A 26,424-nucleotide genomic window follows, 5' to 3' on the forward strand; every position below is an offset into this window, starting at 1 on the left:
CTGTACATATGGCACTGTCCTGCTCTCTCCTCACGCAACACAGAGCACCCCCTTTTGGCTGCTGCGCTGCGTTGAATGAGATTTTGATACTAGACCCCCAGGAATAGCCCTCTTCTCAACCGGTGAATATTAAATAGGTATATGACGCACTATTAATTTATAATGATGCTGTGAAGAGCGGGTTTTTATAATTATATTACTTAGTGGAAGAGAATATGGCCATCTACACATGGTTGCTAATATTTTGTTATATATAAATACGAAAATGTTAAGCAGGAAAACAATTCATTTTCGCAATTCTAAAAACTGCACCAGGTTTTACTTGGGGACACAACTAAGTTATCCTAATATGTTTATCCTGACAAATGACTGGTTGTTGGATGTCAAAGTTAGACGATATTGCGTTTAACTGGGCTAATGCAAGAATCTAACACTATCCAACGAAAAAGGATGCAAGATACTCGGTAAGGATAGAGTGCCCTCAGCCTAGTAATGAAATTAGTTTTAAACAAATCAAAGACGACAGTGACGCAACCTGGGTCCAGATTTTCACCCTGAGTGACGCAACAGCAACGTAATCCTTAAATTGATCTGGGCCCTGATTTTAGCCTGGCCTGTCACTCCTTCGTTAGGCAGTATGGGGGTATGACCTATCTACGGCATCAAGCAGGGCTCTGGTCACAGATCTTGCAGATTTAAACAAGAAGTGAGATGGGCAGCGGTCTTTCTCTGACTTGTCTCAGACTATACAGTAAAAGCTTGGTAAACAATACTTGTGGCATGACTAACAAGAGGATGGGGGGAGGATGTAGCCTTAGGGCTATAGCGGTCAACCTCGAAGCTGGGGAACCGGGTTGGAGTCTCGGCAACGACGCTCAACATCCTGTGATTCTGGGCAAATCACTTAGGGGCAGATTTATAATAACTGACGCATCCCTGCATATCAGCAGGGATGCGCCAGTTATTTTGCGCCCCAGCTCCGCCATCAGCTCCGCACCATGGGGCAAAAACGGCACAGATGCGTCACGCATCTGTGCCGTAAAAGTGGCGCATTGCTGGAGTTGCGTCGCAAGCGCGACGCAGCTCCAGCAAGGCTCTGGGGTGCCCTATCTGCACAATGCTGCGTCAATCCTTACGCCTGCTTCAAGCAGGCGCAGGGTTTTGACGCAGCATGGGCTTGTAGATTTCACTCAGCCACTTTTAGGAGGCGTTCCTGCGCCGGAACGCCCCCACCTGCCCTGGAACGCCTACATGTGGCGCAGGGCTTTACAACGTGACGCATCTCCCAGATGCGTCACGTTGTAAATACCCCGCACCATGGCGCAGGATTTGTGCCGCTGCTGCGTCACAAAAGTGACGCAACGGCGGCGCAAAAGTGGCGCAAGTGCAACATAAATCTGCCCCTTATTCTTCCCGTGCCTGACAAAATTGAATGTGTCCATCTGTAACACAACTGGTGCTCATGTAACGCGCTCTGATACCCTGCCTCAGGTCTAGTTAGCGCTATATAAAACTCTGAAAAAGACGAAGCAACTTTGGATTTCTGGAATCGAGGACCATCACAGTTGATATAATTTTTAATTGATTTCCCACACTATTGTGTTATTTCTATGCGTCAAACCTCTGAGAATTTCAGTCCTGTGTGCTCTCATTTACCTTCGAGGAAATCAAGCAACAATAACCTCTCTAACACCTTCTTTATGTTATGATCACACTGTAATCTGACGGGCGTCTATTATTTCCATTGTTACAACAATATTTTCTGGTTCTCGGCTGCTGAACACTTAGCTCAAGTTAAAGTTCAATTTTGCAGTTGGTATCAGATTCTCAGTGCATGCGTCTAAATGTTCTACCCAAATATAGCAATTTATTGAGAAAAGAGGGAAAATGCCTAAAGGTTTAGCAATTCACTTCATGGCCATCAAAGAGAGTAGAAGTTAAAATAGATGAATATATGTCAGGGATGATCTTGTGAGAAAACAAGAATGTTTATAAAACTCAGTCCTTGTGCATGGGCAAAAACATGTTATTTGTGTCTAATATTCTGTAAATGTTGAAGAATGACAAACGTTGCCAAGACTCTTCTTGCCCTATGTCACAGCATCCATTTTGTAAGATTTGAGTCTATCACCATTATTTTTGGGGGATTGATGCTACTGTTTTTTTTGGCGCTGTGAATTGTGACTCTGCTATCCAGGCCCCTGTGCAAGGGCTCTAACTCCTAAATTATGTTGAAAATGGCCATATTCCTAATTGACATATGTATTTTACCTATAAGTCTCTAGTATATCGTAAAAAAGTGTACTCAGTACCTGATAGTTGTATGTCAATAGTGGACTGCAGCACACATTGTGCCATCCACTAGTGTGACAGTGTAAACAGACTTGAGGCCTGACACACTAGTCTCTCAGTTGCAACCTGAAACTGCCCGAGCTATAAAAATAAACCCTTTTTGACAGGAGAAAATGCTACCTTGAAACTTTATTCAATTGTACCTTTTTAGGCCATGAATTCCACAAGGTAGGTATTCTATTTAAAAGTAGGACTTTGAAAGGTAACATGTCTGCTAGACCTGGCATCTTAGGAATGATTGCCCCTGTCTTTTTGCTTCTGACCTCCTGCTTTTTTGACTGTGAGCTGAATTTCGCTTTTGTTGGTTTGAGGACACTGGGCACCCTTACCACTGCTGACAAGTGTTAAAGTGCAAGGGCTCCCTGTGTAAATTGTATTCGTGATTGGTTTATCCATGATTGGCGTATTTGATTTACTAGTATGTCCCTAGTAAAGTGCACTAGGTATGCCAGGGCCTGTGAAACATATGCTAGTGGTGGGCCTGCAGCACTGATTGTGCCACCCACATGAGTAGCCCTGCAAACATGTCTCAAACCTGCCATTGCAGTGTCTGTGTGTGGAATTTTAAACTGCCAAGTTGACCTGGCAAGTGCACCAACTTCCCATGCCCAAACCTTCCTTTTTACTGCATGTAAGTTACCCCTACGGTAGGACCAAGGCAGCCCCATAGGCAGGGTGCAGTGTATTTAAAAAGTAGCTCATGGACTGGTGTGTTTTAGATGTCCTAATAGAGAAGTACTGCTAATTTTATTTTTCATCATTGCAAGGACTTTCTCACCCATTGGGTAGCATGGGGATTGCCTGGAAACATCATTTTAGTGTAATTTTCAATTGGGAGCTGATAAAGATTTGGCGTTTGGGGTCTCTGAATTCATAATTTAAAACAACATCTTTTGGTGAAGTTGTTTTTTAAATTGCATGTTTGAAAATGTCACGTTTAGCAAATTATGCGTGCTGCAATTGGTTCTGTTGGATTTAGCAAATGGGTATTCTCTTGCTTAACCATTCTGTGTTTCTGCCTGCCTGTAGAGTCCGCGTCTGGGTCAGGATGACAGTTGTGCTTTTGTGCATTCACTCTAGACAGGCACACAAAGTGAGCGGAGGTGTCCCTTGCATGTCCTGATGAGCCATCACCAGGCTGATAGGCCTTTGTGAGCTACAGTAGTGGGAGAGGTTGTCACTGACACCTGAATAGGGCTGTGCCTGTCTTCACACAAAGTTGTCTCCACCCCCCTGTAGTGTTTCTGGAGTCAGTTAAGGGAAAGGCAGGGTCTTGTGCACTACAAAGACTTTTCTTTGAAGGTTATCCAATTCAAAGGCAGAAAGAGGTATAAGTATTGGACCTCTGACACTCTCAACTCAGAGCACTTCTGGACTGAAGGGCATTGCACCAGGAAGAAGAGCTGAATGTGATGGCCCGCTTCCTGCTGCTTCTATCCTGGGAGTGAAAGAACTGGATGTGGCTTTCTACATCCTGATTCCAAGGTTCTCCAAGAGTTTGTGCTTGCTTGCCTCCTGTTAAGAAGTCTCAGGGCCACCAATGACTTCACCTACCAGGGCCTGGCCTCTCCTGTTGGAAGCCCTGACTTGCCAAGTGGTGCCAAATCTGGAAGTGCAAACTGGTGCGAAAATCCACCCATCCAATCTCAGCACCCGTTTTCATGAAGCAGCACCGCAGCGCTGCTGAAAAATCGATGCATCACCACTTTGCGGCTGAAGAATTGATGCAGCACCTGCTGTGGGACTGAAAAATCACCACAGCCTGAGTCCCAAGTACTCTGTCACCGACGTCCATGACATCTGCTCCGATGCAGCTCCTGCTTTGTGGCTGAAGAAGGGATTCATCGCCTGCTTCACAGCTGTGAAATCAGTTCAGTGCCTGCTTCGCTGCCACTGCATCAACACAGCACGCCTGGATTTTTGATGCATCATACCTTAATGCTGTCTTTTCATCAACATTTCCCCTCAGTAAGGAACCATGGCCGTTAGTCTGGAGATCGACGCGTCATCCCTCCCCCTTCCAGTAGGAAACCAACACATTTCCTTCCCCGGCAGTAGGGAACCAACACATCACCTCCCCCAGGAGTAAAGAACAGACACATCACTTTGTTTTTCCATTACCTCACATCCCCTGCACCTGTTTTCGTCTTTGAATTTTGATGCATCCCAGTCACTTTGTGCTAAAAATAAAGCATCCATAGATTCTAATGGGCTAAATGGGCTTAACCTTTGAAAAGTGATATATTTACTTGTGTATGTTAGATTCTAGTTGTTTGGTCTTGTTTTATTCAGATAAATATTGGCTATTTTTCTGAACTGGTGTGGACTCATTTTGTTGTGTTTTGTAGTGTTTGCAGAGTTTTCACTATGTTTCTGTGTGTCTATGTACATATGCTTTACACATTGCCTCTGAGATAAGGGATGAGCTATCAAGGGGGTGAGGAGGTGTTAGCTTAGCTGTGTGATTCCCTTACCCTAACTGGAGTGAGGGTCGCTACTTGGACAGGGTACATTTTTAACAATGTCCTTAGAGTGACCAGCACCTAAAAGCTATTTTTACTGATGCAAGACTGGCTACTCCATAAAAATACACTGTAATTCACTAATAAATTAAAAAATGCTAGCTTTGGCTAAGAAAATTCCAAAGATAATTCCTGGACTCTTTGTAATATTTATTAAAAACCCAATTCAGTGGTGAAGTCAAAATTGTAATAAACATAAAAGAAAATATACTTTTAGAAATTTCACTTTTTTAATCTCTAAGACCTCTTTAGAACAATTTGCATTAGCCTACTGCTGCATCGAGCAGCCCTAAATGAGGTGTGAAAACTGAAAGATCACTCCTGTAACAGGCAGATGTCAGATGACACCTGCACAAAACTTGTCTTCGTTTCTCAATACAAATGACCTATAAGTAATATGTACATTTGTTAAGCAGAACTAACAAATATCTATATCCTTAACCCCTTCGATGCTCATGACAGAACGGTTCCGTCATGAGCATCGGTTGGGCTGTGCTCATGACGGAACCGTTCCGTCATGAGGACAGCCCCTGGGGGAAGCGCTGGCGCTCCCCCCCTTGTGCATCGATCGTGCCCCCACTTACGGGGGTGGCAGCGGAAGAGCTTCCGCTGCCACCCCCGAGCCCCCCCACGCTTTCTGATGACGTCAGCGCGCACAGCGCGCGCCGGCGTCATCAGGAAGCGTTGGACGCGCTGGAATCCATTTCTTCCAGCGCGTCCAAGGCAGCAGCAGGTAGGTTCCCTTGTCCGGTGGGGGCCGCGGGGGTGATTTCTTTTGTATTGAGGCATCGGGGGAGAGGAAAGAGTATTTCCTCTCCCCCGATGTCTCAATACAGGGCATTCCTGCTCCACGATCGCGCACAGCGTCGCGATCGTGGAGTAGGGATGCCCCACTAGACACCAGGGATTTGTTTCTTTGAATTTGGGAAGCGACCCCTTAGGCAAGGGTCGCTTCCTTGGGGTGCAAAATTTTTTGAAGTCTTTTCTGCCCCCCCTGGGGGCAGATCGTCTGCTTTCTGCCCGTTTCTGCCCCCAGGGGGGGCAGAAAAGCCCACTAGACACCAGGGATGTCGTTTATGTTATGTAGGAAGCGACCCCTTAGGCAAGGGTCGCTTCCTTGGGGGGCCAAATAATTCGAAGACTTTTCTGCCCCCCCTGGGGGCAGATCGGTCTTCTTTCTGCCCGTTTCTGCCCCCAGGGGGGCCAGAAAAGCCCACTAGACACCAGGGATGTCTATTTTGTTATGTAGGAAGCGACCCCTTGGGCAAGGGTCGCTTCCTTGGGGGGCAAAATAATTCAAAGACTTTTCTGCCCCCCCTGGGGGCATATCGGTCTTCTTTCTGCCCGTTTATGCCCCCAGGGGGGGCAGAAAAGCCCACTAGACACCAGGGATGTCTTTTATGTTATGTAGGAAGTGACCCCTTGGGCAAGGGTCGCTTCCTAGGGTGGCAAAATAATTAGAAGACTTTTCTGCCCCCCCTGGGGGCAGATCGGTCGTCTTTCTGCCCGTTTCTGCCCCCAGGGGGGGCAGAAAAGCCCACTAGACACCAGGGATGTCTTTTTCTTTATGTAGGAAGCGACCCCTTGGGCAAGGCTCGCTTCCTTTGCGGCCTAATTATTTAGAAGACTTTTCTGCCCCCCCTGGGGGCAGATTGGTCGTCTTTCTGTCCGTTTCTGCTCCCAGGGGGGGGGGCAGAAAAGCCCACTAGACACCAGGGATATAAATATTATTGTAGGAAGCGACCCCTTGGGCAAGGGTCGCTTCCTTGGGCCCCTAAATTTTTTGAAGACTTTTCTCTGGGGGCAGATCGGTTTTATTTTTTTGCCGTTTCTGCTCCCATTGGGGGCAGAAAAGCCCACTAGACACCAGGGAATTAGTTCAATTAGAAATAGAAGTGACCCCTCGCTTCCAGGGTGCAATTTGTTATATGTATTTGGCTCACCCGCCCCGGGACTGAGTAGCCTTTTTTTTCCTGCTGTTTTTTGCCCCACCTGGCACCCAACCCGATTGACCATTTGGGTAGTGACATGGCATGTTATAATGTTTATTGTTATATTTTTTGTGATTTCCAATTGTAATGTTTTTTTTTTGTTTACTTTTTTGTTCTAGGTGAAGGCTTTTCTTCTTTTCACGTTGACGTTTTGTTACTGGTGGTTCTGCTGTTTGTGTAGTTTGGTAAGAGACTGTTTTTTTGTACAATGTAAATGTGTTTGATTTCTCTGCCTGTTTTTTTTTTGCAAATGGTGTAATAATAGCAGTATGTTTGGTTTTTGAGTGTCAAAAACTTTTTGCATTGGTGCTCGATGTGTATTTTGTTGTCTTGTGAGTAATTTGGTTTTTTTTCTTCTTTCTAGTTTGATATCGTTGGTCTTTGCTGTGTCACTGCAGAGTTTGTTTCTGGTGAGTGCAGCTGTCTCTTGTAATTGGATTGTATAGTTTTTGAGTACATTGATCTTTGTGATAAAAGGTACACATTTCTTTACTTACTTGGTTTGCACATTGTTGGTTGTTGTTGACTTGTTTGTGCAGTCTTCTATCTTAGTAAGTATAATGGCTAGCCGCAGGATGACTGCTCAGCAGGTTGTTGGTTTGCTGTTTGAGTCTTCCTCTGATATTGTTTCAGAGACTGACTCTGCTTCTGAGGGAGAGGAGGCAGGGGACGATTCTGGCAGTGAGTTTTCTCTCCGTATGGGGTCATCGGATGATGAAGATACTCTTAGTGCGGATGAAGTGCCTGTGTTAGAGGGGGAGACTGATGTGCCGATAGTGCGGCAAGAGGCATCTGGGCTGCAGCCTGCGGCTGCAAGGCTTCCCGTTGGTGTAGTGCGGCAAGAGACATCTGGGCTGCAGGCTGGGGCTGCAAGGCTTCCCGTTGGTGTAGTGCGGCAAGAGGCATCTGGGCTGCAGGCTGGGGCTGCAAGGCTTCCCGTTGGTGTAGTGCGGCAAGAGGCATCTGGGCTGCAGGCTGGGGCTGCAAGTCTTCCCGTTGAAAGTGATGACCTCTGGGTTGCCCCTGGCATGGTGCAGCCGGAATTTCCAGAGTTTACTGGTGTTCCAGGGTCTAGAGTGAATACTGAGAACTTTTTGCCTGTAAATTTTTTTCAGTTGTTTATGGACGATGTGTTTTTGGCAGAGATTGTTGAGCAGACTAATTTGTATGCCGAACAGTTTTTGAGGGACAACAGTGCCAGTCTTAAGCCACACTCTAGAGCTACCCGGTGGACTCCCACAAATGTTGAAGAGATGAAGAAGTTCTTGGGTTTAACTTTTTTGATGGGCTTGCTAAGGAAGCCATCATTGGCTTCATATTGGTCTAGCAGTCCCTTGATGGCAACGTCTATTTTTCCGGCAGTCATGAGTCGTGACAGGTATTTGCTTCTGCTTCGGATGATGCACTTTGTTGATAATGGTTTAGCGTTGCCACGAGATCACCCTGATTGTGACCGTCTTTTTAAGATTAGGCCTGTCCTTGATCACTTTGTTGATCGATTTTCTGAGATTTATGGCCCTGGTAGAGAAATTGCAGTGGATGAGTCTTTGGTGTTGTTCAAGGGCCGCTTGGTTTTTAGGCAATACATTCCTAGTAAGAGGGCACGCTATGGAATAAAGCTGTATATGCTGTGTGACAGTAGGACTGGATATGTCTCTAATTTCAGGGTGTACACCGGTAAGGAATCTAGGTTTAACCTCCCTGGTTGTCCGTCCACTTTTGGAGTGACTGAGAAAATTGTTTGGGAACTTGGTAGAGGATTTTTTAACAAAGGCCACCATTTATATGTAGATAACTTCTACACTGGTGTGCGGTTGTTCAGGGAATTGGCCAAAGTGGACACTTTTGCTTGTGGCACAATCCGCTGTAACCGTAAAGGTTTTCCGAAAGAACTTGTTTGTCAAAAGCTTGTGCGGGGACAGTGCAGTGCGTTGCGTTGCCAGGAGCTTCTTGCTGTGAAGTTTACAGACAGGAGAGATGTCTACATGCTGACTTCCATCCATGATGAAAGCACTGCACCTGTGACTGTTTGGGGTCAGGTCGCTGAAGTGCGCAAACCTGTGTGCATTTTAGACTGTAATAGGCACATGGGTGCTGTTGACAGAGTAGATCAGAGGTTGGAACCTTACGCTGCTCTTCGTAAGGCTTACATTTGGTACAAGAAGTTGGCTATCCATCTTTTCCACTTGGCAATGTTTAATGCTTTTGTTGTGTTCCAGGATTCTTGCCCTGAGTCAAAGATGACTTTTGCTAAGTTTCAGGAGTCTGTAATAGGCAGCCTTGTTGTAGTGGAACAGGCAAGTGTTCCTAGAGTTGGACTGGTGGAGGATGTTGCTAGATTGAAAGAACGCCACTTTCCAGATCACATTCCTCCCACACCCGCAAAAGATTTTCCCAGTAGGAGATGTAGAGTCTGTTGGCGAAGAGGTTTGCGGAAGGAGAGTCGTATGTACTGCCCCGATTGTCCCTCTCATCCTGCACTGTGTCTCCCTGCTTGTTTCAGAGCGTACCACACGCGTAAAAATTTCTGGGAACATTCATGAGTGGTAAAGTGAACTGCCTGGTCTGTATTCTTTGGAAAATATGATTCTGTTTCAAGGTTGGTGTTAGTGCAATGTATTTAGTTGCTGATTTTCTGTTAGAAGATTTGTATCTATTTGCAATTTGTTTTTGTTTTGTTTTTTCTAAAAAAATCCAAAATGTGATGGCGGTGTGTGTAGGCTTGCGCTTAGCTGTTGGTGTGTGTGGACTGGCACTTGGTTGGTGGTGTGCGTGGAATGGTGCTTGGCTGACGGTGTGCGTGGACTGGCGGTGTGCATGGACTGGCGGTGTGCGTGGACTGGTGCGTGGCTGGTGGTGTGCGTGGAATGGTGCTTGGCTGGCGGTGTGCGTGGAATGGTGCTTGGCTGGCGGTGTGCGTGGAATGGTGCTTGGCTGGCGGTGTGCGTGGACTGGTACTTGGCTGGCGGTGTGTGTGGACTGGTGGTGTGTGCGGACTGGTGTTTGGCTGGTGGTGTCCGTGGACTGGAGCTTGGCTGGTGGTGTCCGTGGACTGGAGCTTGTCTGGTGGTGTGCGTGGACTGGAGCTTGGCTGGTGGTGTGCGTGGAATGGTGCTTGGCTGGCGGTGTGCGTGGACTGGTACTTGGCTGGCGGTGTGCGTGGACTGGTGGTGTGTGCGGACTGGTGCTTGGCTGGTGGTGTCCATGGACTGGAGCTTGGCTGGCGGTGTAGGTGGATTGGCGATTGGCTGCCGGTGTGCCTGGACTGGCGATTGGATGGCGGTGTGCCTGGACTGGCGCTTGGCTAGCGGTGTGCGTGGACTGGCGTTTGGCTAGCGGTGTGTGTCGACTGGTGCTTGGCTGGCTGTGTGTGAGTAGTGACTTTCTGCTGGTCACTACACACAATGCTAGCTGAGTGCCACTCCACGCAGTCCTTCAGCCTGTGTAGTTGCTGTGTCTGGATTGTGGGCGTGTGAAAGTGATGGGCCCTTGAATGGCGCTGTGTGCTGGTGTGAGTTTTGTTATGTGATGGGCCCGCGGCTGGCGGTGTGAATGGTTTTGTATGTCTCACACGTATGAAAGGTGTATGAATGGCCTGTAAAGAGGTTGGTGCCTTGTCGTGGCTTTACAGCTCACGAGCTGTGAGTCAATGGTTCAGTTTCTCGCCCTTTCAATTATTACCAGTGCATTTCATGTTTTGTGAAATCACTTGCTAATACAATTTTATCTACTGAACCATCACTCACCCTCGTGCCAAATCCAACCAGTATGTGTGTGTGCTTGCGGGTTAGATGGCTGTGCAGTAATATTTGTCTTTCTGAAGCAGGGTGTACCTTGTCCCTTTTTGGTGATTTTTGTACTGTGTTGCTTTTGTACCTCGTGGTGCGAATGGTCTTGTTTGTATCACGTATGAAAGGTGTGTGAATGGCCTGTAAAGTGGTTGGTGCCTTGACGTGGCTTTACAGCTCACGAGCTGCGAGTCATTGGTTTGGTTTTTTGTGAATTTAATTATTGACAGTGCATTTCATTTTTGTGAAATCTCTTGTTAATAAAATTTAATACACTGAACCATGACTCGCCCTCGTGCCAAATCCAACCAGTATGTGTGTGTGTTTGAGGAATAGATGGTTGTGCAGGAATCTTTGTCTTTAGTTTCTCTGCAAAGGTACACTTTCCATGTAAGAATAACCCACCAACTGTAGATATTGTCGAAAACCCTTGGGAGTTCATAGTGATGTCTCTCTAGTGAATTGAAAAATATTTTTTATCCCCATTGTCCTGTAAACCTCAAACTGTCTGCCACATTTTCTTTGCAGTATTATTCCTAAATTCTCACGCTGTAGTAACAATAGTTAATCAGGTTTTGCAAGGGGGGTTACTTTGGTTTTTTGCCCAGGGCTCGGCGGCCATCTAGGGAAACCTACCAAACCCACGCATTTCTGAAAACTAGACACCCGGCGGCTTGCAGGGAGGTATGGCTTGCATGGATCCCCCAATGTTTCCTTACCCAGAATCCCCTGTAAACCTCAATTTTTGCTCAAAAAATCACTTTTTTCACACATTTTGGGGTGGGAAAGTAGTGGCATCACCGGGCTCACACAAATTTACCACCACCCAGCGTTCCCCCAGGTCTCCTGGTAAAAATGGTGCCTCACTTGTGTGGGAGGCCCAAGTACCCGCGGCAGGCAAGGGCCCAAAACGTAGTGAGGCGACATCAAAATGGCCTATCGCCAAACCACCTGGTTTTGCAAGGGGGGTCACTTTGGTTTTTGGCCCGGTGCGCGGCGGCCATCTAGGGAAACCTACCAAACCCACACATTTCTGAAAACTAGACACCCGGCGGCTTCCAGGGAGGTATGGCTTGCGTGGATCCCCCAACGTTTCCTTACCCAGAATCCCCTGTAAACCTCAATTTTTGCTCAAAAAATCACTTTTTTCACACATTTTGGGGTGGGAAAGTAGTGGCATCACTGGGCTCACACAAATTTACCACCACCCAGCGTTCCCCCAGGTCTCCTGGTAAAAATGGTGCCTCACTTGTGTGGGAGGCCCAAGTACCCGCGGCAGGCAAGGGCCCAAAACGTAGTGAGGCGACATCAAAATGGCCTATCGCCAAACCACCTGGTTTTGCAAGGGGGGTCACTTTGGTTTTTGGCCCAGTGCGTGGCGGCCATCTAGGGAAACCTACCAAACCCACGCATTTCTGAAAACTAGACACCCGGTGGCTTCCAGGGAGGTATGGCTTGCGTGGATCCCCCAACGTTTCCTTACCCAGAATCCCCTGCAAACCTCAATGTTTGCTCAAAAAATCACTTTTTTCACACATTTTGGGGTGGGAAAGTAGTGGCATCACCGGGCTCACACAAATTTACCACCACCCAGCATTCCCCCAGGTCTCCTGGTAAAAATGGTGCCTCACTTGTGTGGGAGGCCCAAGTACCCGCGGCAGGCAAGGGCCCAAAACGTAGTGAGGCGGCATCAAAATGGCCTATCGCCAAACCACCTGGTTTTGCAAGGGGGGTCACTTTGGTTTTTGGCCCGGTGCGCAGCGGCCATCTAGGGAAACCTAGCAAACCCAAGGCATTTCTGAAAACTAGACACCCGGCGGCTTCCAGGGAGGTATGGCTTGCGTGGATCCCCCAACGTTTCCTTACCCAGAATCCCCTGCAAACCTCAATTTTTGCTCAAAAAATCACTTTTTTCACACATTTTGGGGTGGGAAAGTAGTGGCATCACCGGGCTCACACAAATTTACCACCACCCAGCGTTCCCCCAGGTCTCCCGGTAAAAATGGTGCCTCACTTGTGTGGGAGGCCCAAGTACCCGCGGCAGGCAAGGACAACAAACGTAGTGAGGCGACATCAAAATGGCCTATCGCCAAACCACCTGGTTTTGCAAGGGGGGTCACTTTGGTTTTTGGCCCGGTGCGCGGTGGCCATCTAGGGAAACCTACCAAACCCATGCATTTCTGAAAACTAGACACCCGGCGGCTTCCAGGGAGGTATGGCTTGTGTGGATCCCCCAACGTTTCCTTACCCAGAATCCCCTGCAAACCTCAATTTTTGCTCAAAAAATCACTTTTTTCACACATTTTGGGGTGGGAAAGTAGTGGCATCACCGGGCTCACACAAATTTACCACCACCCAGCGTTCCCCCAGGTCTCCCGGTAAAAATGGTGCCTCACTTGTGTGGGAGGCCCAAGTACCCGCGGCAGGCAAGGGCCCAAAACGTAGTGAGGCGACATCAAAATGGCCTATCGCCAAACCACCTGGTTTTGCAAGGGGGGTCACTTTGGTATTTGGCCCGGTGCGCGGCGGCCATCTAGGGAAACCTACCAAACCCATGCATTTCTGAAAACTAGACACCCGGCGGCTTCCAGGGAGGTATGGCTTGCGTGGATCCCCCAACGTTTCCTTACCCAGAATCCCCTGCAAACCTCAATGTTTGCTCAAAAAATCACTTTTTTCACACATTTTGGGGTGGGAAAGTAGTGGCATCACCGGGCTCACACAAATTTACCACCACCCAGCGTTCCCCCAGGTCTCCCGGTAAAAATGGTGCCTCACTTGTGTGGGAGGCCCAAGTACCCGCGGCAGGTAAGGACAACAAACGTAGTGAGGCGACATCAAAATGGCCTATCGGCAAACCACCTGGTTTTGCAAGGGGGGTCACTTTGGTTTTTGGCCCGGTGCGCGGCCGCCATCTAGGGAAACCTAGCAAACCCATGCATTTCTGAAAACTAGACACCCGGCGGCTTCCAGGGAGGTATGGCTTGCGTGGATCCCCCAACGTTTCCTTACCCAGAATCCCCTGCAAACCTCAATTTTTGCCCAAAAAATCACTTTTTTCACACATTTTGGGGTGGGAAAGTAGTGGCATCACCGGGCTCACACAAATTTACCACCACCCAGCGTTCCCCAAGGTCTCCCGGTAAAAATGGTGCCTCACTTGTGTGGGAGGCCCAAGTACCCGCGGCAGGCAAGGACAACAAACGTAGTGAGGCGACATCAAAATGGCCTATCGCCAAACCACCTGGTTTTGCAAGGGGGGTCACTTTGGTTTTTGGCCCGGTGCGCGGCGGCCATCTAGAGAAACCTAGCAAACCCACGCATTTCTGAAAACTAGACACCCGGCGGCTTCCAGGGAGGTATGGCTTGCGTGGATCCCCCAACGTTTCCTTACCCAAAATCCCCTGCAAACCTCAATTTTTGCTCAAAAAATCACTTTTTTCACACATTTTGGGGTGGGAAAGTAGTGGCATCACCGGGCTCACACAAATTTACCACCACCCAGCGTTCCCCCAGGTCTCCCCGTAAAAATGGTGCCTCACTTGTGTGGGAGGCCCAAGTACCCGCGGCAGGCAAGGACAACAAACGTAGTGAGGCGACATTTGGGATAGGCAATGTTGATGTCGCCTCACTACGTTTGTTGTCCTTGCCTACCGCGGGTACTTGGGCCTCCCACACAAGTGAGGCACAATTTTTACCGGGAGACCTGGGGGAACGCTGGGTGGTGGTAAATTTGTGTGAGCCCGGTGATGCCACTACTTTCCCACCCCAAAATGTGTGAAAAAAGTGATTTTTTGAGCAAAAATTTAGATTTGCAGGGGATTCTGGGTAAGGAAACGTTGGGGGATCCACGCAAGCCATACCTCCCTGGAAGCCGCCGGGTGTCTAGTTTTCAGAAATGCATGGGTTTGGTAGGTTTCCCTAGATGGCCGCCGCGCACCAGGCCAAAAACCAAAGTGACCCCCCTTGCAAAACCAGGTGGTTTGGCGATAGGCCATTTTGATGTCGCCTCACTACGTTTTTTGTCCTTGCCTGCCGCGGGTACTTGGGCCTCCCACAAAAGTGAGGCACCATTTTTACCGGGAGACCTGGGGGAACGCTGGGTGGTGGTAAATTTGTGTGAGCCCGGTGATGCCACTACTTTCCCACCCCAAAATGTGTGAAAAAAGTGATTTTTTGAGTAAAAATTTAGGTTTGCAGGGGATTCTGGGTAAGGAAACGTTGGGGGATCCACGCAAGCCATACCTCCCTGGAAGCCGCCGGGTGTCTAGTTTTCAGAAATGCGTGGGTTTGGTAGGTTTCCCTAGATGGCCGCCGCGCACCGGGCCAAAAACCAAAGTGACCCCCTTGCAAAACCAGGTGGTTTGGCGATAGGCCATTTTGATGTCGCCTCACTACGTTTTGGGCCCTTGCCTGCCGCGGGTACTTGGGCCTCCCACACAAGTGAGGCACCATTTTTACCGGGAGACCTGGGGGAATGCTGGGTGGTGGTAAATTTGGGTGAGCCCGGTGATGCCACTACTTTCCCACCCCAAAATGTTTGAAAAAAGTGATTTTTTTAGCAAAAATTGAGGTTTGCAGGGGATTCTGGGTAAGGAAACGTTGGGGGATCCACGCAAGCCATACCTCCCTGGAAGCCGCCGGGTGTCTAGTTTTCAGAAATGCGTGGGTTTGCTAGGTTTCCCTAGATGGCCGCCGCGTACCGGGCCAAAAACCAAAGTGACCCCCCTTGCAAAACCAGGTGGTTTGGCGATAGGCCATTTTGATGTCGCCTCACTACGTTTGTTGTCCTTGCCTACCGCGGGTACTTGGGACTCCCACACAAGTGAGGCACCATTTTTACCGGGAGACCTGGGGGAACGCTGGGTGGTGGTAAATTTGTGTGAGCCCGGTGATGCCACTACTTTCTCACCCCATAATGTGTGAAAAAAGTGATTTTTTGAGCAAAAATTTAGATTTGCAGGGGATTCTGGGTAAGGAAACGTTGGGGGATCCACGCAAGCCATACCTCCCTGGAAGCCGCCGGGTGTCTAGTTTTCAGAAATGCGTGGGTTTGGTAGGTTTCCCTAGATGGCCGCCGCGCACCAGGCCAAAAACCAAAGTGACCCCCCTTGCAAAACCAGGTGGTTTGGCGATAGGCCATTTTGATGTCGCCTCACTACGTTTGTTGTCCTTGCCTGCCGCGGGTACTTGGGCCTCCCACAAAAGTGAGGCACCATTTTTACCGGGAGACCTGGGGGAACGCTGGGTGGTGGTAAATTTGTGTGAGCCCGGTGATGCCACTACTTTCCCACCCCAAAATGTGTGAAAAAAGTGATTTTTTGAGCAAAAATTGAGGTTTGCAGGGGATTCTGGGTAAGGAAACGTTGGGGGATCCACGCAAGCCATACCTCCCTGGAAGCCGCCGGGTGTCTAGTTTTCAGAAATGCGTGGGTTTGGTAGGTTTCCCTAGATGGCCGCCGCGCACCGGGCCAAAAACCAAAGTGACCCCCCTTGCAAAACCAGGTGGTTTGGCGATAGGCCATTTTGATGTCGCCTCACTACATTTTGGGCCCTTGCCTGCCGCGGGTACTTGGGCCTCCCACACAAGTGAGGCACCATTTTTACCGGGAGACCTGGGGGAATGCTGGGTGGTGGTAAATTTGTGTGAGCCCGGTGATGCCACTACTTTCCCACCCCAAAATGTGTGAAAAAAGTGATTTTTTGAGCAAAAATTGAGATTTGCAGGGGATTCTGGGTAAGGAAACGTTGGGGGATCCACGCAAGCCATACCTCCCTGCAAGCCACCGGGTGTCTAGTTTTCAGAAATGCGTGGGTTTGGTAGGTTTCCCTAGATGGCCACCGCGCACCGGGCCAAAAACCAAAGTGACCCCCCTTGCAAAACCAGGTGGTTTGGCGATAGGCCATTTTGATGTCGCCTCACTACGTTTTGGGCCCTTGCCTGCCGCGGGTACTTAGGCCTCCCACACAAGTGAGGCACCATTTTTACCGGGAGACCTGGGGGAACGCTGGGTGGTGGTAAATTTGGGTGAGCACGGTGATGCCACTACTTTCCCACCCCAAAATGTGTGAAAAAAGTGATTTTTTGAGCAAAAATTGAGGTTTGCAGGGGATTCTGGGTAAGGAAACGTTGGGGGATCCACGCAAGCCATACCTCCCTGGAAGCCGCCGGGTGTCTAGTTTTCAGAAATGCGTGGGTTTGGTAGGTTTCCCTAGATGGCCGCCGCGCACCGGGCCAAAAACCAAAGTGACCCCCCTTGCAAAACCAGGTGGTTTGGCGATAGGCCATTTTGATGTCACCTCACTACGTTTGTTGTCCTTGCCTGCCGCGGGTACTTGGGCCTCCCACACAAGTGAGGCACCATTTTTACCGGGAGACCTGGGGGAACGCTGGGTGGTGGTAAATTTGTGTGAGCCCAGTGATGCCACTACTTTCCCACCCCAAAATGTGTGAAAAAAGTGATTTTTTGAGCAAACATTTAGGTTTGCAGGGGATTCTGGGTAAGGAAACGTTGGGGGATCCACGCAAGCCATACCTCCCTGGAAGCCGCCGGGTGTCTAGTTTTCAGAAATGCATGGGTTTGGTAGGTTTCCCTAGATGGCCGCCGCGCACCGGGCCAAAAACCAAAGTGACCCCCCTTGCAAAACCAGGTGGTTTGGCGATAGGCCATTTTGATGTCGCCTCACTACGTTTGTTGTCCTTGCCTGCCGCGGGTACTTGGGCCTCCCACACAAGTGAGGCACCATTTTTACCGGGAGACCTGGGGGAACGCTGGGTGGTGGTAAATTTGTGTGAGCCCGGTGATGCCACTACTTTCCCACCCCAAAATGTGTGAAAAAAGTGATTTTTTGAGCAAAAATTGAGGTTTGCAGGGGATTCTGGGTAAGGAAACGTTGGGGGATCCACGCAAGCCATACCTCCCTGGAAGCCGCCGGGTGTCTAGTTTTCAGAAATGCGTGGGTTTGGTAGGTTTCCCTAGATGGCCGCTGCGCACCGGGCCAAAAACCAAAGTGACACCCCTTGCAAAACCAGGTGGTTTGGCGATAGGCCATTTTGATGTCGCCTCACTACGTTTGTTGTCCTTGCCTGCCGCGGGTACTTGGGCCTCCCACACAAGTGAGGCACCATTTTTACCGGGAGACCTGGGGGAACGCTGGGTGGTGGTAAATTTGTGTGAGCCCGGTGATGCCACTACTTTCCCACCCCAACATGTGTGAAAAAAGTGATTTTTTGAGCAAAAATTGAGGTTTGCAGGGGATTCTGGGTAAGGAAACGTTGGGGGATCCACGCAAGCCATACCTCCCTGGAAGCCACCGGGTGTCTAGTTTTCAGAAATGCATGGGTTTGGTAGGTTTCCCTAGATGGCCGCCGCGCACCGGGCCAAAAACCAAAGTTACCCCCCTTGCAAAACCAGGTGGTTTGGCGATAGGCCATTTTCATGTCGCCTCACTACGTTTTGGGCCCTTGCCTGCCGCGGGTACTTGGGCCTCCCACACAAGTGAGGCACCATTTTTACCGGGAGACCTGGGGGAAGGCTGGGTGGTGATAAATTTGTGTGAGCACGGTGATGCCACTACTTTCCCACCCCAAAATGTGTGAAAAAAGTGATTTTTTGAGCAAAAATTGAGGTTTGCAGGGGATTCTGGGTAAGGAAACGTTGGGGGATCCACGCAAGCCATACCTCCCTGGAAGCCGCCGGGTGTCTAGTTTTCAGAAATGCGTGGGTTTGGTAGGTTTCCCTAGATGGCCGCCGCGCACCGGGCCAAAAACCAAAGTGACCCCCCTTGCAAAACCAGGTGGTTTGGCGATAGGCCATTTTGATGTCGCCTCACTACGTTTTGGGCCCTTGCCTGCCGCGGGTACTTGGGCCTCCCACACAAGTGAGGCACCATTTTTACCGGGAGACCTGGGGGAACGCTGGGTGGTGGTAAATTTGTGTGAGCCCGGTGATGCCACTACTTTCCCACCCCAAAATGTGTGAAAAAAGTGATTTTTTGAGCAAAAACTGAGGTTTGCAGGGGATTCTGGGTAAGGAAACGTTGGGGGATCCACGCAAGCCATACCTCCCTGGAAGTCGCCGGGTGTCTAGTTTTCATAAATGCATGGGTTTGGTAGGTTTCCCTAGGTGCCGGCAGGGCTAGGGTTCAAAATCTACAGCTAGTCACTTTGCCAAAAAAAGGGTCATTTTTCACTGCAAAACCACGTTGCGTTTTGCGCCGTTTCCTGTCGCGGGCACTAGGCCGACCCGCACAAGTGAGGTACCATTTTTCTCGTAGGACTTTGGGGAAAGCGGGGTGGGTGGAAATTTGTGGATCCACGCAGATTCCAGAACTTTCCATCACAGAAATGTGGGGAAAATGTGTTTTTTTTGTCAATTTTTTACGTTTGCAAGGGATTCTGGGTAACAGACCATGGTGGGAGGCAGTCAAGTCACCCCATCCTGGATTCCCCTGGGTGTCTAGTTTTCAAAAATGTATAGGTTTGCTAGGTTTCCCTAGGTGCCGGCAGGGCTAGGGTTCAAAATCTACAGCTAGTCACTTTGCCAAAAAAAGGGTCATTTTTCACTGCAAAACCACGTTGCGTTTTGCGCCGTTTCCTGTCGCGGGCACTAGGCCGACCCGCACATGTGAGGTACCATTTTTCTCGTAGGACTTTGGGGAACGCGGGGTGGGTGGAAATTTGTGGATCCACGCAGATTCCAGAACTTTCCATCACAGAAATGTGGGGAAAATGTGTTTTTTTTGTCAATTTTTTATGTTTGCAAGGGATTCTGGGTAACAGACCATGGTGGGAGGCAGTCAAGTCACCCCATCCTGGATTCCCCTGGGTGTCTAGTTTTCAAAAATTTATAGGTTTGCTAGGTTTCCCTAGGTGCCGGCAGGGCTAGGGTTCAAAATCTACAGCTAGTCACTTTGCCAAAAAAAGGGTCATTTTTCACTGCAAAACCACGTTGCGTTTTGCGCCGTTTCCTGTCGCGGGCACTATGCCGACCCGCACAAGTGAGGTACCATTTTTCTCGTAGGACTTTGGGGAACGCGGGGTGGGTGGAAATTTGTGGATCCACGCAGATTCCAGAACTTTCCATCACAGAAATGTGGGGAAAATGTGTTTTTTTGTCAATTTTTTACGTTTGCAAGGGATTCTGGGTAACAGACCATGGTGGGAGGCAGTCAAGTCACCCCATCCTGGATTCCCCTGTGTGTCTAGTTTTTAAAAATGTATAGGTTTGCTAGGTTTCCCTAGGTGCCGGCAGGGCTAGGGTTCAAAATCTACAGCTAGTCACTTTGCCAAAAAAAGGGTCATTTTTCACTGCAAAACCACGTTGCGTTTTGTGCCGTTTCCTGTCGCGGGCACTAGGCCGACCCGCACAAGTGAGGTACCATTTTTCTCGTAGGACTTTGGGGAACGCGGGGTGGGTGGAAATTTGTGGATCCACGCAGATTCCAGAACTTTCCATCACAGAAATGTGGGGAAAATGTGTTTTTTTTGTCAATTTTTTACGTTTGCAAGGGATTCTGGGTAACAGACCATGGTGGGAGGCAGTCAAGTCACCCCATCCTGGATTCCCCTGGGTGTCTAGTTTTCAAAAATGTATAGGTTTGCTAGGTTTCCCAAGGTGCCGGCAGGGCTAAGGTTCAAAAACTACAGCTAGACTCTTCGCAAATAAAGTGTAAATTTTCAGTGTGAAAATGTGGTGCGTTCACCCTAGGTTTTGAGCCACTTCCTGTCGTGGGCACTATGCCTACCCACACAAGTGAGGTACCATTTTTATCGGGAGACTTAGGGTAGTTCAGATTTGTAAAGCAACTGTTATTACCTATTGATTTTTGATGCATTTCTCCCTTCCAAATGAAAGACATTGTGTAAAAAAAAAATCATTTTGAAAAATGACCAATAATTGTCATGCAAATATGAGTATTCCCAATTTCGAAAATGTACAAATATGCACTGTTTCTAAACTCTGTAATTTGTTCCCATTTCAGAAATACATAGGTGTCTTTCATACCGATTTTTCCATGTATACATTTTCCCACAATAATTGCTATATACCCGGAACAAAAAAAAAAAAACATTACAAAATGCTGCGCAGTTTTCTACTCTGGGTTCGTTGGGCTCTTGGTGAACCTACAAGTCCTATATGTCCCCACAACCAGGAAGGTCCACCGGATGTAACGGTACATTGCTTTCAAAGAGATATCATAATTCGAAGAAGTTACAGGTGAAAACGTTGACTCAAAATGCTGCTTTTTTCAACAAATGTTTAATTTTTCCTATATTTACCTGTAAGTTTCTATAAAGAAACCTTGATGGATCTACACAAATGACCCCTTGCTGAATTCAGAATTTTGTCTACTTTTCAAAAATGTATAGCTTTCCAGGATCCATTATTGTTTTTGTACCCATTTCTACCGTTAACTGGAAGGAGGTTGAAAGCACAAAAAAAAGCAAAAATAGGGTATGTCCCAGAAAAATGCCAAAACTGTGTACAAAATGTTGGTTTTCTAACAAAATTCTGTCATTCCCTAAAAGCTGGAGAAATGGTGATTTCAGCCCCACAAACCCTTTTTTGATACCATTTGCAGAGAAAAACCCAGAAGCTTTCATTTGCAGTCCGTTTTTCCAATTTTTCACAAAAAAAACAAAATTTTGCTGTATTTTGACTAATTTCTGGGAACCCTGTAGGAGAATCCACAAACCCTGGGTACCTTTAGAATCCCCAAGATGTTGGAAGAAAAGGACGCAAATTTGGCATGGATACCTAATGTGGTCAAAAAGTTACAGGGGCCTAAGCGCACACTACCCCAAATAGCCCAAAAAAGGCTAGCACAGGAGGGGAAAAGGCCTAGCAGCGAAGGGGTTAAAAACATAATTATTATACATGTGTATACAAAACAATACACATATGCAGGTACACATCTATATTCCAAATAAATGCTTACATACAGAGGGATATGCTGTGTATTTATGTTTGAGGACAGTGGTTATGTGGGGAAAAGACAATTCTTGAGTAGTCTCCTGAAGATTAGGTGGTTATCCATGAATCTTATGTTTGGAGGTAAAGAGTTCCATAGTTTGGCTGCTTGAACAGAGAAGGATGTGCCATCCATGGGTATTTTCTTGGACAGTGGTATTATGAGGTTAGGAGCCACTCTAGAGCAGAGGTTCCTTTGTGGAATGCATTTTGTGATTCTTTCCTGATGAAGAATGGCCCTGTTCCATGTATTGATCTGTGGGAGATACAAAGCAGCTTGAGTGTGGATGTTCTGGCAACCGGTAGCCAATGTAGGGCTTTCAAGGCAGGGGAGATGTGTGCTTGCAGTTTATGTAAGAGTGGTCTGGCAACGGAGTTCTAAATCCATTGTAGTCTTTTCATAATTGTTAGAGGTAATCCATGTTAGAGGCTCGTGGTGTATTTGAGTTTGGAAAGAACAAGAGAGATGGTAGCCTGGACCTTGTGGGGGAATCCCAGGTAGGGGAAGATACATCACAGAGTTTTTATAGCAATAAAGCTTGATCTTCCTAGTATGTCCACTTTGGCATTCATTGATAGCTTGAAGTCCATTGTCATTCCGAGGTTTCTCATTTCCTTTGATACTTTAGGTGGTGTTTCCAGATCATCAGGCCATGTGGCAAGTGGGTCATAATTTTTTCAATCGCCTGACGTGAGTATTTTTGTTTTGGATGCATTCAATTTGCAATGGCTCCATGTTATCCATTGATCCATGGCTCTGAGACAACTGAAAATCTGAGTTTCCAATGTCTTTGGGGCATCCCAGTTGAAAGATTTTTTGAGTGTCATCTGCATAGTTTAAGCATGTGAGGTGAAATTGATTGATCAGTGCCATTAATAACTTTATGTAGATGTTGACAAACATGGGTAGGATGATAGAGCATTAAGGGACCCCTGCTTTTTTGAAGTACGGTATGAAAAAGAAAAGTGATTATGGATGACCATAGTTCTGTTGTGAAGGTAGTATGTGATCCTGTCAAGAGCATTCCTCTCTATTCCAGCTTCGTAGAGTCTTTGCATCAGAGTGTCATAGTCAACCATGTCAAATGCAGTTGAGAAGTCCAAGAGAAGTAGTGCCACAGCCTCATTCCTGACAACTGTGTTCCTAAGGTCATCCCAGATGACAACGAGGGCAGATTCTGTGCCTCTTCCTGGACGGAATCCTGTTTGGAAGTCTGAAAATATGGCATTATTTTCAATGAATTGAATCTTAGATATCCACCATTGCAATGTGAAGACAAAAAGCTCTAAGTTGTGCAGCGTCTACGTAAAAACAGTATTTCTAGTTTCCCTTCATTGGATCATTTAATTATTAGGGACAAGACAAAAGAGGGGCTGTGTGAGGGAACATCAACTGTATGCAAAGAAATAACAACCCAGCCGGCTCAATGAATAAGAGGAACCATATGTATGTGAAAGAGGGCTAGAAGCCGGGGTCATTTACTGGAACTCACATGACAGTGCCGTCTTTGGAAAGTAAAAGTTGCCAAATACAGGAGGTTCACAATCAGTTTTGAAAATAAAGATTGAATCAATTTGCTAGCTCCTGAACCCACTCTGCTGACCTTCATCAGATGTGTCAATAACCTAAGCAGTCCCACTGGTAGTTGAGAGGTCCAGCAACACCAGTGTAGATAGGTGAAGTACTTCTTGCCGTACATTATAATAACAATTCAAGTCACAGAGAGGGTAATTTTTACTTATAATACATGGTCATACCATAACCATTCCAAAAACTTCATAAATCCTTGGTGTGGTGCTATTTCAAATGAAAGAGATAGGATGTTTGCCAACAAGAAAAATAAAATTAGAATTGCTAGTGAAAAATAAAACACCAAAAATTAGTTGCATATTTGTTGCTAAAAGATATTATAAAAACAACGTAGCTCAGAATGTGTAGAAAGATGCAGAGGCACTTACCTTTCTTATAATTACATAAAGTGTGGAAAAAAATAAACGTTGAAAAAATATCTTCTTTCTGCTTATCACTGGTCATCTGGAAAAACAGAGCAGAAGAAGGAACGTTATGTTTTGTTTTTGTGTTTTTAAAACACGACTTTCATTGTGCTCCATAACCCACCTTTTCTCTCTGCTATTGGCTCTAGCAGCAGGCTTTGTGACCTTTAAAAGTGAGCTGTAATAATGTATAACAGTTGAGGGCTGTGTCATTCCTCCATTACAGGCAACTAGGAATGTTACAATTCCCCTGCATTAAGGACATTAGAAGTAGGCTTTTATAGATGGATTGCTGGTTCCCATGTATTATAACCCCTTCGACGCGGGGGTAATTCCCCCGCGGTGCGGGGGGGTGGCGGCGGTGGCGCTGTGCTCGTGACGAGCTCAGCTCGTCATAAGGCACAGTGGAGCTGTGCTCATGACGAGCTGCGCTCGTCACAACCCCGCCCACTGATTGATTCTCCCACACAGGCGGGGAATCAACCGCGCGTGGGCGGGCCGCGACGGTTATGACAAGCCCAGCTCATCAGGAGCACAGCTCCACTGTGCCTCATGACGAGCTGGGCTTGTCATGAGCACCGAAGCGGTTAAATAACTATCACCTAACCACCATAATGGGAATAGACTACTTTCAGAAGGAATGGTAGGAGTATCCCATGAAGGTGTAAGTGGAATAGTCAGGTACTGATTTATCAAAATCTGTAAATTTGTAACTCTTCATGAGCCTATTTCAATGCTTGTATTTTTAACCACATTGTGTCTCTATAGAGAAAATGAAAACATTGATATGAGCTAGCATAACCCAACAACGAGTGCTGTTCAAAAGGACAACACAGCAGAAACTCACACTTCAAATATTAAATCTAGCACTAAAGAGCATGTTGGAATGAATTAGCAACTCTGGGAAAGTAAATGTAGTCCTGCGTTTCTTTATTTGCATAACTGTGAACCAGTATAACAAACTTCAAATGTTTTTATAAGCATCCGTTCAATGTGTAGGGTCTTGAAGGTCAGCAGAGACTGCAGGCATGATGTATGTTAGCTTTCCCTCACAGATTACTTACTTCTGACCTTTTTACAGTTAGTGCCACACCTGATACAAAGCAAATCCTACAATCTTTGCCTCTACTTGAAAATGTTTGCAACTTTTGCACATATGACAGCATGATGTCCTATGTAGCATTGTTATCATTAGCGCTGTGCATCATTCTTACGTTTTAAAAATCTTTAGACTTGTGTTATTGCACGTTACAACTTAACTGTTGTTGTGAACTCACTAACACATTACACATTTGCTGCACAATAACCTAATTTTCTATGCTTGTACTTTATTTCAAAAGGACTCATGGTTGAGATACATGGCAGAAGGCAACAAGACTATGGTGATGGAGTTCATTCTCTCTGGTCTTACTGATGTGCCTTGGATGCAGGTCTCTCTGCTGCTGCTCTTCCTTCTCATTTACATCATCACTCTGCTGGGCAACTCTATCATGATGGCAATAATCTGGATCTCTTCCCCCCTTCACACTCCCATGTACTTCCTGCTGTTCAACTTGTCCTTTGTTGACATTTGTTACTCTTCAGTCATCAGTCCCAAAATTCTATCTAACATCTTATCAAAACGGAAGGTTATTTCCTATTTTGAATGTGCCCTGCAAATGTTCTTCTTTGGGGGTCTGGGTACCACTGAGATACTTCTGTTAGCAGCAATGGCCTATGACCGTTATTCTGCAATATGTAGCCCATTGCTTTACTCAGTCATTATGACCAAAACAATGTGTGTGTCTCTTGCTGGTGGAGTATTTGCTGTTGGTTTTCTGAATGCCTTCATACAGACTATCTTAACCTTCCAGTTGTCCTACTGTGGATCCCATACAATTTCCCACTTCTACTGTGATATCCCTCCTCTATTGAAGCTGTCTTGCAGCGATACCTCCCTCAATGAGATTGTGCTGTTTGCTCTGTCTGGAAGCATGCTTGTTGGATCCCTCATGGTCATCATCATCTCCTACACATACATCATTGCAACCATCCTGAAGATCCGATCTGTGGAAGGAAGGACACGCTCGTTTTCAACTTGCTCTTCTCACTTCACGTGTGTCACTTTACTGTATGGAACTTGCCTCTTCATGTACTTGAGACCCAGTTCTAGTTACTCCCTTCATCGGGACAAAGTGGCCTCTGTGTTCTACACAGTGGTGATTCCAGTGCTGAACCCCCTGATATACAGCCTGCGGAACAAGGAAGTGAAAGAGGCTTTGGAGAAAATTATTGGGAGCTATGGTATGTTAATTAAAAAACATCACAAAACAAGTGATGAGTGACCTATATAGATTAAGGTTGAGCCAATTAAATGAATTCTGGAAACACACACACACACACGCACGCACGCACGCACGCACACACACACACATATATATATTTCAAATATATAATGGATAGTATCAGATAAAATTGCTACCAAGGCATTTTATGTATATAGACATCATAAACAATGGGTGGTGGTAGATTGTAAAGAGGCGAAGATTTGTGGGAGCAGAACTTGCATCTTAGTTGTGTCAGGAGGGTGAATGATGACATTTCTTACGTCTTGGTACAATACAGGTGCAGGGGAATGAACCTGCTTAAGCTCAATTTAATTTGGGAAAGAAATACTGGCAGTCATTGTATAGACAGAAAACTCACAATACAGCACTGTTACAACAATAAACTACAATTCCCAGCCGGCCATGAACTCCAGTGTATTATGTAGGTATGGAGGCATCTTTAATAGCTCTGTATCTGTCAAAATTAGGCTGAGTTT

General features: G+C 47.0%; 1 protein-coding gene across 1 annotated transcript; it reads left to right on the top strand.

The window, feature by feature from the left end:
• The first annotated feature begins 24,976 nt into the window (after positions 1 to 24,976).
• LOC146853915 (olfactory receptor 5F1-like) lies at positions 24,977 to 25,945 on the top strand. The gene has a single exon (XM_085650968.1). The coding sequence runs from the start codon at positions 24,980 to 24,982 to the stop codon at positions 25,943 to 25,945; it is 966 nt and encodes a 321-aa protein (XP_085507094.1). The 5' UTR covers positions 24,977 to 24,979.
• The last annotated feature ends 479 nt before the right edge of the window (positions 25,946 to 26,424 follow it).

The sequence above is a fragment of the Triturus cristatus genome, chromosome 4_1 (genome assembly GCF_964204655.1).
Source record: "Triturus cristatus chromosome 4_1, aTriCri1.1, whole genome shotgun sequence".
Classification (NCBI taxonomy): Eukaryota; Metazoa; Chordata; class Amphibia; order Caudata; family Salamandridae; genus Triturus; species Triturus cristatus.

Excerpts from the sequence above, each read along its gene's own strand:
- LOC146853915 (XM_085650968.1), top strand. The coding sequence starts at position 24,980 with ATGGCAGAAGGCAACAAGACTATGGTGATGGAGTTCATTCTCTCTGGT.